At 48.5% G+C, this 12,078-nt stretch overlaps 1 protein-coding gene and 1 pseudogene across 1 annotated transcript; both read right to left on the reverse strand.

Annotated features, from left to right (window-relative positions):
- Positions 1 to 1,705: 1,705 nt before the first annotated feature.
- Positions 1,706 to 2,653, reverse strand: LOC136516076 (probable sucrose-phosphate synthase 4). Its single transcript, XM_066509480.1, has 2 exons — positions 1,946 to 2,653; positions 1,706 to 1,819 (listed from the first exon to the last, which is right to left on the reverse strand). Exons 1-2 carry the CDS (start codon positions 2,183 to 2,185, stop codon positions 1,706 to 1,708), a joined length of 354 nt encoding a protein of 117 aa, XP_066365577.1. The 5' UTR covers positions 2,186 to 2,653.
- Positions 2,654 to 5,020: 2,367 nt separating this feature from the next.
- Positions 5,021 to 6,235, reverse strand: LOC136516077 (putative disease resistance RPP13-like protein 1; annotated as a pseudogene).
- Positions 6,236 to 12,078: the final 5,843 nt, after the last annotated feature.

The following is a 12,078-nucleotide window of genomic DNA, read 5'->3' on the forward strand; positions in this document are numbered from 1 at the left end:
TCGCGTTCCTCTGCCGCGGCAAGTTCGGCCTCCTGCCGACGCCGAGTGCTCGAGGCGACCGAGCGCTGAGACTGCCCTACGGACATGACGCGCTACCGGGGGGCTGCTGCCTAGGGAGAGGGCTGCTTCAGACGAGCTAGGAGAGAAATGAACAGGAGCGGCCGGAGGAGCTGCTGCTGCCAACAGCTGGGGCTGTTGTGGGGCTGGGAAAGAAGATGAGCAAGAGATGCTCAGGCTACAGGATAATACGGCTCTGATACCGGTTGTTAGTCGCTGAATTCTCACTCTTGGTAGTAGAAGAATTCTTACTCTCATCGAGAGAGGATGACACTAGGAGTTGGGGCAATTTTCTTGTCTATTTCTCACACAAGCTCACACAAATGCCATACCAACCTGAGGGGTTGGGGTTACATATTTATAGGTTGCTAGCCAGCCAAGCATATGCCAAGATGCTAGTCTAAGATGCTAATATGCTGTCCTATCTAAGATGCTGTCCTCTAGTCTAAGATGCTGTCCTCTAAGATGTTGTCCTCTAGTCTAAGATGTTGTCCTAAAAACAGAAAAACAGCCACAAGGACCATGTGAGCAGCACAGCCCCACAAAGACCAGCCACACATGAGACTTATCCATCACCTTCTGTGGTTAAAGTTCAATGCCAAGATTCTACTACAGGCAAGAATACTAGTATAATGATACGTGCTACTTTCAAATGTTTGCATCAGATGTTTATCATGTATGTTGGCAAATTCATGATAAATATTATGCTTGAATATTTGCATCACATATTTATCATGTATGTTGGAACGTTCGTGGAAAATACTATGCTTAAATATACTGTTTGTGCTATCCTCTAAAAAAATCAAAACAAGCAAGCAACTCTATTCCATGACAAAATTAGGAAAAAAGCTAGCTCATACACCATTTATAATTTATCTGATTTATCCTTCTAAAAACAAACAAAAACCTATGTGACTCGAAATACTTCCTTTCGGCCAAAGACCTAAGTACAAATCAGACTTCAACAGATTTGCATCCAAACCATAATGTAACATGTGTGCTTTACAGCATTAGAGCACAATACAAGGAATTTATCTCAGCAAGAGACTGCACATAAGACACTATGTCAGTATTGATCAGAGGAGCCAGTTCAAGCACATGCACAGCACGAGTAGGATTTAACTATTCCCCAGGTGCAACAAAAGTTACCCCAAGCCTGACCACCCAGACCCAATCAACCATACTATGTCGACAACTACATCTTAGTGGTAGTTGTCGACATATTATGATTGATTGGGTGGTCAGGCAGCTCTCTATCACAGCAGGGGCTTTCCCCTACTGCTTTCACTCAAAAACACTACCACTAGTATACTATTAGTACTAAAATCCGTTGTCTCAATAGTCACCTCAAGAGCACGATCTCCAAAAGGGTAGTTGTTTTTTTTTTTGATAAAGTAGTTGGTTATTAAGAGCATCTCCAAGTGTCTAGCTAAATGGTTTTGTAAAGCTAAAAATATGGCTATTATTAGTAAAAAAACATCTCCAACAGGCTCCGTAAGTGCCTCTCTAAATTTAGTGGCTCTCCAACCCAGAAATTTCGCTCCCTAGAGATGAAATTTACAATATGATTTTGGCTATTCTCTTGGAGTTGCTCACACAAACTTGGCCGGTAAGATTTTGAAGAAACAAGTAATGCTGTTATCAACTTTTATTCGGCCCGACATGCGTATACCTGCTTCTTCTTCCTGGCGAGGTTCCAGATCCTCCACGACATGTTCTCCAGCCGTGTGTTCCGCTCCTGGGGACTCCTCATAGCCGACGTCTGAAACCAAAACTCATATAAATAAAGAAAAAAAAGCAGAAAAAACATCAAGCCAAAAAAAAAATCGCGCCAATAACACTAGAATAGACATCAGCTGAAGACGGCAGCGGCGGCGGAAGAACTTACGCGGACCCAGGTCTTGTATAGGTCGGTCTCGTCAAAGCCGGAGATGACCTCCTCGACGAAGTATCGCGCGGGGCTGAACCGGCCGCGCTCCCGGAGCATCAGCGACGACTTATCCCGCTTCTCCCCGGCCGTCCCGTCGCCGCCGCCCCCGCTGCCTGCGGCTGCTGAGATTTCTCCCGCGGCCCCGCCCGCGTCCAAGATAGCCTCCAGGTAGCTGTTGATCCAGTCGTTCCCCGCCATCGCGCCCCGCCGAGCTCGGCGCACCCGCGAGCGCCCCTCTCTCCTTTGGCGATTCGATTGGATATATGCGTGGAGCAGCGGGAGGTGGGCAGGCCCAACTCACAGGAGGGATTGGAAACAGTGCGTGATTGTGTGTGAGTGGGAGTGGTGGGGGCGGGGGAACACCGATGCGGTGGAAGGGGATAGGATGGGTCGATTCCAGAAACGAAGTTGTTTGGATGCGAATCAAAGGGGCAGGGTCTCCATGGATGCGACTCGGGGAGGTGTGCGCTAGCGGCGGCTCGGCGACGCACGGGCGAGGAAGTCACGGCTCGGCGTGGGGAGACCGGGGAGGATGAGCAGTGGCACCGGGAGTGAGCACGGGGCAGGCGGCGGCGAGTTCCGTCGGAGGCGAGCACGGGCCACGGGGCGAGCTAGTGCCAGCGTACACGACCTCGCTTTCACCTGGGATTGCGTTTTTTTTTTTTTTTTGACGGAGGGAGTAGGAGTACTTATTACCAGAAAACTCTAGATAGCTATCATTGGGATTAGGCAGGAGTATTAGAAAACGCAACCGTGTGAATATACAAATCTCTGATTGCGGTAGAATTGACGCCCATCCGTGCCCCCACATCTGCCGCGTGTCCTGCGTATGCATGTGGCGCTAGACGACGAGTTGCGTCTCCATGACGGAAGAAAATTCCGTGGACGATGGGTCCAAATCCCCGTCCGTGAGCTCCTATCATGGATGGCTGCCGCGTGGCGTCCAAAAAATCAGACGGGACAGAAGGTGCGGAACTGGGAGAAAAAGACTTGAAACCAACACTGTAGGAGCGCACGTACTCCCGTTCCAAATTAATTGTCGTTTTGGATTTTCGTACTATAAGTTTGACTAATAAATTTATAAAAAATACGTGTAATATTTATATCTCTAAATAAATTTATTTAAAAATAAATTCAAAGATCTATTGAATAATATTAATTATGTACCATAAATATTAATATCTTTTTTATGTAAAATTAGTTAAAGTTATTTTTTGAAAACCAAAAACGATAGTTATTTTGAGACGGACGGAGTACGTGGCTGGAGCCGAGCAAGATTTCGAGAAGCACGTTAGATCACGTGCCTGTCCACGCGACGGCCATCGAAGCCATGGCACACGGACAGAAAGTTTGGACCCAGGGTACATAGAATTTTCTTCCCTCCATGACGCGGTGGGGGATGCGCAGCTCAGTGGATGTCATTGCATTGGAGGATAAAAGGGTTGTATTGACCCCATACTGTAGCTATAGTGTGGCCTCAAACTTCAATAATTTGCGTCAAATAAATCAGTAATCCCGGTCGCAGGGTAGCTACTTTTTTCAACACATTAAAAACGATTTGTTGTGTGGGCATTCAGATAAGTCTCCCGTTACAAATAAACATAAAGAGAAGAGGGATGGATATAGATATTAGATGCCCGGTATGCTGGAGACTAAACGAATATGGCGGGCACTGTTTCTCAAAATGCAAGTTTGTTGTAAGTGTTGGAGAGAAGCTGTACTTGAGGACATACGGATTGAACTGCTCCAGAAAAAAATCAGCGACCGAAGTGATTTTGGCCATCCTGTCACTACGCGAGGAATTATGCTTGCGGGTGGTTATGCTCCTATACTCATGGTGGGGGGCTCGGAATAAAGCAAATGCAGGTCAGGGTTTGTGTTCTCCAGGCCAGGTTCTTCTTCGTGCATCCATGCTAATGATGAAATCTAGGCCAAAAGAAGAGCCGAACAAGAGCTCACGTATACCTGAGACATAGACTCTGCCACCGAGGGATATCCTTAAGGTAAATTGCGATTGAGCCTTCTTTGCTGGAAATAAAGACATGTAGCTGGGGTTTTGTCATTCGCGACCATAATGGCCATGTGGTTGTGGCGGGATTTGGTTCTTTAGGAGCAGTTCATGATGCTGATTGTGCTGAAGCTCAGTCCTGCATTGCGGCTTTGCAAGCGGCGTCGAGCCGTGGTATGGGAAAAATTATACTTGAAACTGACTCAATGAACACGATGAGTGCACTTCAGTCGGATGAGCCGCATCCGTCCTCTACAAAGAAGCAGGGGAGCTGATTTCATTATGTTTTGCCTCAGTACAGATTGTTTTTGTCCTAGATCTTGTAATAGGAGTGCTCATGAACTCGAACGTTTGAGTCTAGATTGGGACCCAGATCAACCTCATGTTTAGTTTTGTATCTGATATTTTGGTTCGCGATTTCGCTGAACCCAGTGTGAATGAATAAATAGACTCGGGGCGTTGTTTTAAAAAAGAATAACACATGCCATATGCAAATTACGTAGATCACAACTTCCATATATATGTATGTATATGTGGTAGCGTTTGAATTCTATGGGATTTTATTATCCATATTCCTAGAACTCAGATTCTGGATACTAAGGCCTTGTTTAGTTTCCAAAATATTTTGAGACAATTCTGTATTTGGCACTAAAACAAATCGTTCTTTCGTATTTGGCATTAGAAATTTTGAACTTTCTTATCTAGCATCAACTTGAAAATTCCTTCCATATATAATACTTCCGTCTATTTGATGCAGTAACGGTGTCAAGTGCCACCTAAAATGACATATATGCCCTTCTATGTACCAGCAACACGTAGTGCCAGATAGAAAAAGAATAAATGGACATAATGTCAAAAAAAGAAAGCACAAATATCACAAATATACTTATGAATGAAACATAACATTTTGATAATTGAAGAGTGACAATAATAATCAATAAATTTGATGCACGAGCTTCACAAATCTGATCACATTGTCAGCATACTTAAAAAACAAAAAAATATATATAAACACCTTGCACACCTCACAATGAACAAATCTGGACTAGCAGATCTTTGTCGAAGACGAAGCCCTTCGGAAACAATGAACAAAACGCAAAGCTACGCTTCAGCGGCATGAACAGGTGGTCGTAGCTCACCTTCAGCACCGACAGTACCAGATACTTCACCTCATTGTCAGCCCAGAAGTCGTTATTCAGGACTTCATCCCAGTGATTCCAGCTGGTTGAAGCACCCAGGGCACTACCAGCTGCCTCTGCCGCCAATGGCAAGCCCTGACATTTCTTCGCGATCTTCTCACCGATCTCTACAAGTTCCTGGTCGACGTTGGCATCACTATTCGGCAGTGCCCGTCGCTGGCATACACGCCAGCAGTCTTCATCTGACAAGCATTTAAGATGATACACCTTGGTGCTCACCATCCTGGTAACCTTGTTGCTCCTCGTCGTCACGGCAACCGCGCTCCCCGGAGCGCAGCGGCTCAGCGGGGCCGTCAGGCTGTTCCAGTGGCTGGGATTGTCATCCCACACGTCGTCGAGAACGATCAAGCACCTCATCCCCGCAAGGTGCTCGACTATGAGCTCATGAAGCGTGCCCAGCTCGCCGCACTCCGGGCGCGATCTGGTGACCGCCTCGACGATCTTGCGGGTCACGCTGACGACGTCAAACTCATAGGATACCCAAATCCAGTGTGTCAGTTCGAAGCACGACTTCACGGCCTCCATGCCGCAGACGTGCTACATCAGAGCTTTCTTGCCGACGCCGGCCATCCCGACGATGGGCACGACAGCGTAGCTCCTCCCGTCGTCCGGCTCCCCGCGTACCAGCGCGGCGACCATCTCGATGTCGCGCTGCCGCACGTGGAAGCGCTCGGGACGGGGAAGCGCGCTGCTTGGCACGAGCGGGCTCGCCGCGGGCCGGGGCGCGCCGTCGTCGGGCCGCAGCCGGAGCTTCTTCCTGTCCGACGCGATCTCCACGTACCTTGCCCAGATGCCGTCGATCTTAAGGCGGAGCCGCCTCGCGATCTCCTCGTACCGCGCCCCGCCCCGCGAGATGGGGCCAGCGTCGGCCAGCGAGCCCGCCCCACCGCCGCGTCTCCAGTCGGAAGCTCGGCCCTCCCCGCTGCCGCGACCCCTGTTGGACCCGCTCGTCGATCTGCCACCATGGGGAGACCTCGGCTGAGGGACCGGCAGCTCTAGCTGAAGGAAGGGCGCCGGCAACCGATGGCTTCTCCGCCCCATCCTCATCTCCTCCGGCTTTGGTTTTTGTTTTGTTTTTCACAGCAAGAGAAGACTGACGGGGAAGAAGGGACCGAGCAGGTGTGTGCGACCAAACTAAGCAGAGGGCTATTTTGGTACTTATTAAAAAAACTGACATGGTCAATAAAGTCAACAAACAGATGGATGGCCAAAATAGACGGAAGTGTCATATACAGAAGAAATTTTCAAGTTGATGCTAGATAAAGAAATTCAAAATTTCCAGTGTCAAATACGAAAGAGTGATTTGTTTCGGTGCCAAATACAGAATTCTCCCAAATTTTTTGCCTCCTACAATAAAAGAGCATGTTTGGACATATGCATGGAGTACTAAATGTAGACGAAAAAAAACTAATTGCACAGTTCTCGATAAAATCGCGAGACGAATCTTTTAAGCCTAATTAGTCCATGAAAGCCTTAAGTGCTACAGTACCCTACATGTGCTAATGACTGATTAATTAGTATCATTAGATTCGTCTCGCAGTTTCCTGATGGGTTCTGTAATTTGTTTTTTTATTAGTATCCAAAAACCACTCCCGACATCCTTCCGACACATCCGATGTGACACCCAAAAATTTTCACCTCCCCAACTAAACACACCCTAAAATTCCCTACCTGTTTGGACCTTTGGATTCTACTTATTATAGATTATAGTCATCTCAAGCAACTTTCTCCAAAATGCCCTCAACCTTACATCTCATGTCCTGACGACTAAGTGAAACACACACACGGGCCATAGCGTCCAGATTTACATATAGACATACATATTATTCTACCAATTACAAATCCACAAAAGAACCTAAACATTTATATATAGTCCATACAAATATTCTCTTACATTCACGACCGCATTGCAATATTATCACCGCTTGATTATCCGTGAACGCATTCATGTCTTCATCTTCGTCTCCCAACTGAGAATTAGCACCGCTTGATTCCGATGAGCTGGACATTGCAAATGGCATGTAATTTTCATCACAATCACACATGTCAAAGTCCGCATCGGTCATTGCACTTTCACGAATAAAGCTATGCAGAGCCAAGCAAGCAAGTATTATTTTTCGATTGTTTTCACGTTGGATAACTTGATAAGTCTAACAATATCCACCACTTCATTTTTTGAACACCGAATGATCTTTCAATCACGTTGCGTAGCAACGAGTGCACAAAATTAAATACCTCTTTTTCCCACTTAGTCTTGCTCCTTGTCGAAACTCTGGTAAATGATACTTTGTTTCTTTATACGGTGCAAGATATCCAGGTCGGTTTGGGTAGCCCGAGTCCACGAGATAATTTTTTCCTAAATTAAAAAACACTGCCACACATGATCGAATAAACTTTAAATAAACATATGAGTTCAAACAAAGTCCGATGCACTGATCAACAGCAATGTTCAAATAATGGATAGCCCTAGAACGATATGGTAGCAAATGATTCTTTCTGAGGGAAATTAAATTAGTGTGGGGGTATGGCCCCCAAGACATGGGTTGCGCCCCTAGGGGTGGCCCGGCCCACAAGGTTAAGGCATGCACGGCGCTGCTCGGCGTGCACCGCAAGACATTGTATAGTGCCAAATAGGCTACTTTACTTGTAACCCTACCTCCTCTAGAGTATATAAGTAGGGGTAGGGGTCCCCTAGTGGATAGGATCTATCAGATCGGATCTACATGCAGATCAATGTAATACACCAAAGACACAGGACGTAGGGTATTACGTCGATCAGACGGCCCGAACCTGTCTAAATCGTTGTCTCTGCGCTTTGTGTCACCATCTGGTTCCTGATTACGCGTATCCCCACCGATAAATCTACCATCGCGTGATACCCCTCGGTGCACTGCCGACAATATTCTGTCGACAGTTGGCACATCAGGTAGGGGTGTGCGCTTGATCCATGGCGAGCCAGATGGACCTCAAATCAACAGCGCGTTCTCGTCATCAATTTCGTGGAGATCCGTGCCGGTCCACACCGATGATTTATCGCTGGCTACACCAGCCCTCGCGACAGCAGATCCGATCTCGGAACCACCTTCGAGGTCGTCTTCACTGACAACTCACCGTCCGCTAGGTGCTCACCGTCAACGCCGACCAGATAACGCCATACGTCGCCGACCAGACGCTCCGTCTAAAGCTAAGTCACGCTTTAATATTCTTCTAAATATTCTCCAATCTCCGTTTATCGCCATAATGTTTCTCCAAACTGTTTTCTTCATATTTGCTCTCCAAACGAATTTTCGAACCCCCGAACAGTCCTGTTGATGCTCGGACACCTCCAGAGACGGCCCTGTCTCTGGCTCCTCCCTACACGTGCACGAGCGTCTGCCCCCTATGTTATGGGTGGTCGGCAGCGGCTCCTTGGTCACGCCTGTTCCTCCTACACGTGCACGGGCTTCGCGCTCGACGTTATGGACTATGGGCTAGCTAGGGCTGGAGACTCAGCTACACACTAATTGGTCGAGCGGTTTATATTAAACATAAATATATTTTCACGCTAACTGATCGTCGAACTGCATACGTCGTTTCATCACCATTGTTGATTTTTCTCCAGAGTTCATTTATTTTTACATCATGTACTACCCGTTCTATATGTTTATATTACAGAATCATCGTCCAGGTGATCGGACCACCTAGTGCTCGGGCTTCTCCACCGATCAACTGGTTAGACCGCTTGGTTCATGGATTCCATCGTTGACCAGTTGATCGGACTGTTCGTCGCTCGTGCTTCATCGCCAGCTACGTCGGTTACTCCTCAGCGCTCGGATTCTTCGTGCTCGAGGACTAAGTGGGCACACTTCACCGCACGGACGTCACCGCCTACGTCGGGGACTCCTCACTCCTCAGTGTTCGGACATCGCCAGCGATGCTGGGGACTCCTCGCTCCTTGGTGCTCGGTCATCGCCAGCGACGCCGGGGACTTCTCGCTCCTCGGTGCTCGGTCATCGCCAACGACGCCGGGGACTCCTCCCTCCTCGGTGCTCGGTCATCGCCAGCGACGCCGGGGACTCATCGCTCCTCGGTGCTCGGTCATCGCCAGCGACACCGGGGACTCCTCGCTCCTTGGTGCTCGGTCATCGCCAGCGACGCCAGAGACTCCTCGGTGCTCGGTCATCGCCAGCGACGCCGGGGACTCCTCGCTCCTCAGTGCTCTGTCATCGCCAGCGACGTCGAGGACTCCTCGCTCCTCGGTGCTCGGTCATCGCCGGCGACGTTGGGGACTCCTCAGTGCTCGGTCATCGCCAGCGACGCCAGGGACTCCTCGCTCCTCGGTGCTCGATAATCGCCAGCGATGCCGGGGACTCCTCGCTCCTTGATGCTCGGTCATCGCCAGCGACGCCGGGGACTCCTCGCTCCTTGGTGCTCGGTCATCGCCAGCGATGCCATGAACTCCTCGCTCCTCGATCATCGCCTGCGACGCCGGGGACTCCTCGCTCCTCGATGCTCGGTCATCGCCAGCGATATCGGGGACTCCTCGCTCTTCGGTGCTCGGTCATCGCCAGCGACGTCGGGGACTCCTCGCTCCTCGGTGCTTAGACATCACCAGCGACGCCGGAGACTCCTCGGTGCTCGGTCATCGCCTGCGACACCGCGGACTCCTCGCTCCTTGGTGTTCGGTCATCATCAGCGACACCGGGGACTCCTCGCTCCTCGGTTCTTGGACCTCGCCGCCTATGCCGGGGACTCCTCGCTCCTCGGTGCTCGGTCATCGCCAGCGATGCCGGGGACTCCTCGGTGATCGGCCATCGCTAGCGACGCCGGGGAGTCCTCGCTCCTCGGTCATCGTCAGTAATGCCGAGAACTCCTCGCTCCTCGGTGCTCGGACATCGCCGCCTACGCCGGGGACTCCTTGCTCCTCGGTGCTCGGTCATCGCCAGCGACGTCAGGGACTCTTGGCTCCTCGGTGCTCGGACATCGCTGGCTATGCCAGGAACTCCTCGGTGCTCGAATCTTGCTACGTCTCGTCGGTGTGCTATCAAGCTGCTCCATGCTGTTCGGATCAGGGTGCTGATCTTGGGCAGCACGTCTGGGGTCTTGATACATACATGTCAGACGACATCGGCAAGCTTTCAGACTTCTTTGACCCTGCTACAAGATTCATTCTTTATCTTCCAGCAGGCTCGGGGACTAAGTAAGCACACTTCATCTTGCGGTGAATGTGCTTGTTCTCATCTCGAGGCTACGTCCGGGGACTAGCTGCCTGCTCGGCTAGTCTTCTACTTTCTGACCCTGGCACCACGTGACTACATCACCTACTGTCAGGCTCGGAGACTAGCTGTGGGGGTATGGCCCCCAAGACATGGGCTGCGCCCCCAGGGGTGGCCCGACCCACAAGGTTAAGGCGTGCACGGCGCTGCTCGGCGTGCATCGCAAGACATTGTATAGTGCCAAATAGGCTACTTTACTTGTAACCCTACCTCCTCCAGAGTATATAAGGAGGGGTAGGGGTCCCCTAGCGGATATGATCTATTAGATCGGATCTACATACAGATCAATACAATACACCAAAGACACAGGACGTAGGGTATTACGTCGATCAGACGGCCCGAACCTGTCTAAATCGCTGTCTCTGCGCCTTGTGTCACCATCTGGTTCCTGATTATGCGTATCCCCACCGACAAATCTACCATCGTAGGATATCCCTCGGTGGACTGCCGACGATATTCTGTCGACAATTAGCATTGCTACAATTTAACATGTGGTCAAGTAATAAAACCAGATAGACATACAACAGAAGAGCATGGAGTAGTGATGAAATAGCAAAAAGAAAAGTTATCTTCATACATCTAAATGCTTGGCAGCTAAAAAATTAGGTACTGTTAATACATATGCGCACTAAATGTAACCCTGTTTGGAGAATCAATCATAGAATATATTGTCAATCGAACAATGTTTATAGCTTGATTTTCGGAAGAACTGGTTATGACTTTTGAGAATAGAATCATAGGGCCCGTTAGTGGTTCAAATCCAAAATTGCATACAATAGTCAGCAATTTGAACTAAGAGAAATAACACCCGGAAGTCTCTTCTTAACATGAGCTGCAATACTCCAAGTATGAAACTTATGGGTAAATCGATCTAAGTGAGGATCAAACACGTGTATACTTGAAAGTTGAAATAACAACCGTGATTAGGCTACTTTCAGCTTGACAATAAACCAATCAACCATTAATCCAATCAACTAAACAACACGTATGTGCGCATGGGAACCAGTTAAGTTTGGGGTAGGATCGTGGGGAGGCACTATGTCCAATGCCTGCAATGGTTCAGACTTTCTGTTTCCGTTTGATTTTTCATTTTTTAAGTGTGCAAAACTTGGTTCCAGCTATAACCTAATAATAAAAGTTATTGAATATATTCTATTTTTAAATAGTTAAGCACTTATGCTAGTATGTAATTCAAAATAAAGTAATTAATGACTCTATACACCTATACCATTAAGAATATGATCTGAAGTAGACCTAAATTTGCATCTAGTTACCCATGTCCTCCTATTACGATAGATAGTTTATGTGAAGTTGGCCTAAAATGTTGTAGGCTCATGACTATTAGCCGAAGATATATGTAGATTTGTGGATTTAATCTTATTTTGTTGTCAAATAGGAGCACCAAGAGATTGAAGCTACTCCGTTAAAAAACTGGGAGGAGCACCAAGGCACCTAGTCATCCAGAAGATCAGAATTCGCTCAAACGAACTTGCTAGTGCCTGGATGTCTGATCTAGGGCGTTAGCATCGGACGATGCCAGCGCACGCGAGAGAAGGAGCCCACGTCGTCTATTTTCTCGTGTGCTCAACGAGTGGGCCCCCACGCCTACACTCATTTTTTCTGCGTCCG

The sequence above is a fragment of the Miscanthus floridulus genome, chromosome 17 (genome assembly GCF_019320115.1).
Source record: "Miscanthus floridulus cultivar M001 chromosome 17, ASM1932011v1, whole genome shotgun sequence".
NCBI lineage: Eukaryota > Viridiplantae > Streptophyta > Magnoliopsida > Poales > Poaceae > Miscanthus > Miscanthus floridulus.

Excerpts from the sequence above, each read along its gene's own strand:
- LOC136516076 (XM_066509480.1), bottom strand. The coding sequence starts at position 2,185 with ATGGCGGGGAACGACTGGATCAACAGCTACCTGGAGGCTATCTTGGAC. Across the intron at positions 1,820-1,945 it reads TATACAAGACCTGGGTCCGC|ACGTCGGCTATGAGGAGTCC; the intron begins GTAAGTTCTTCC and ends TTTTGGTTTCAG.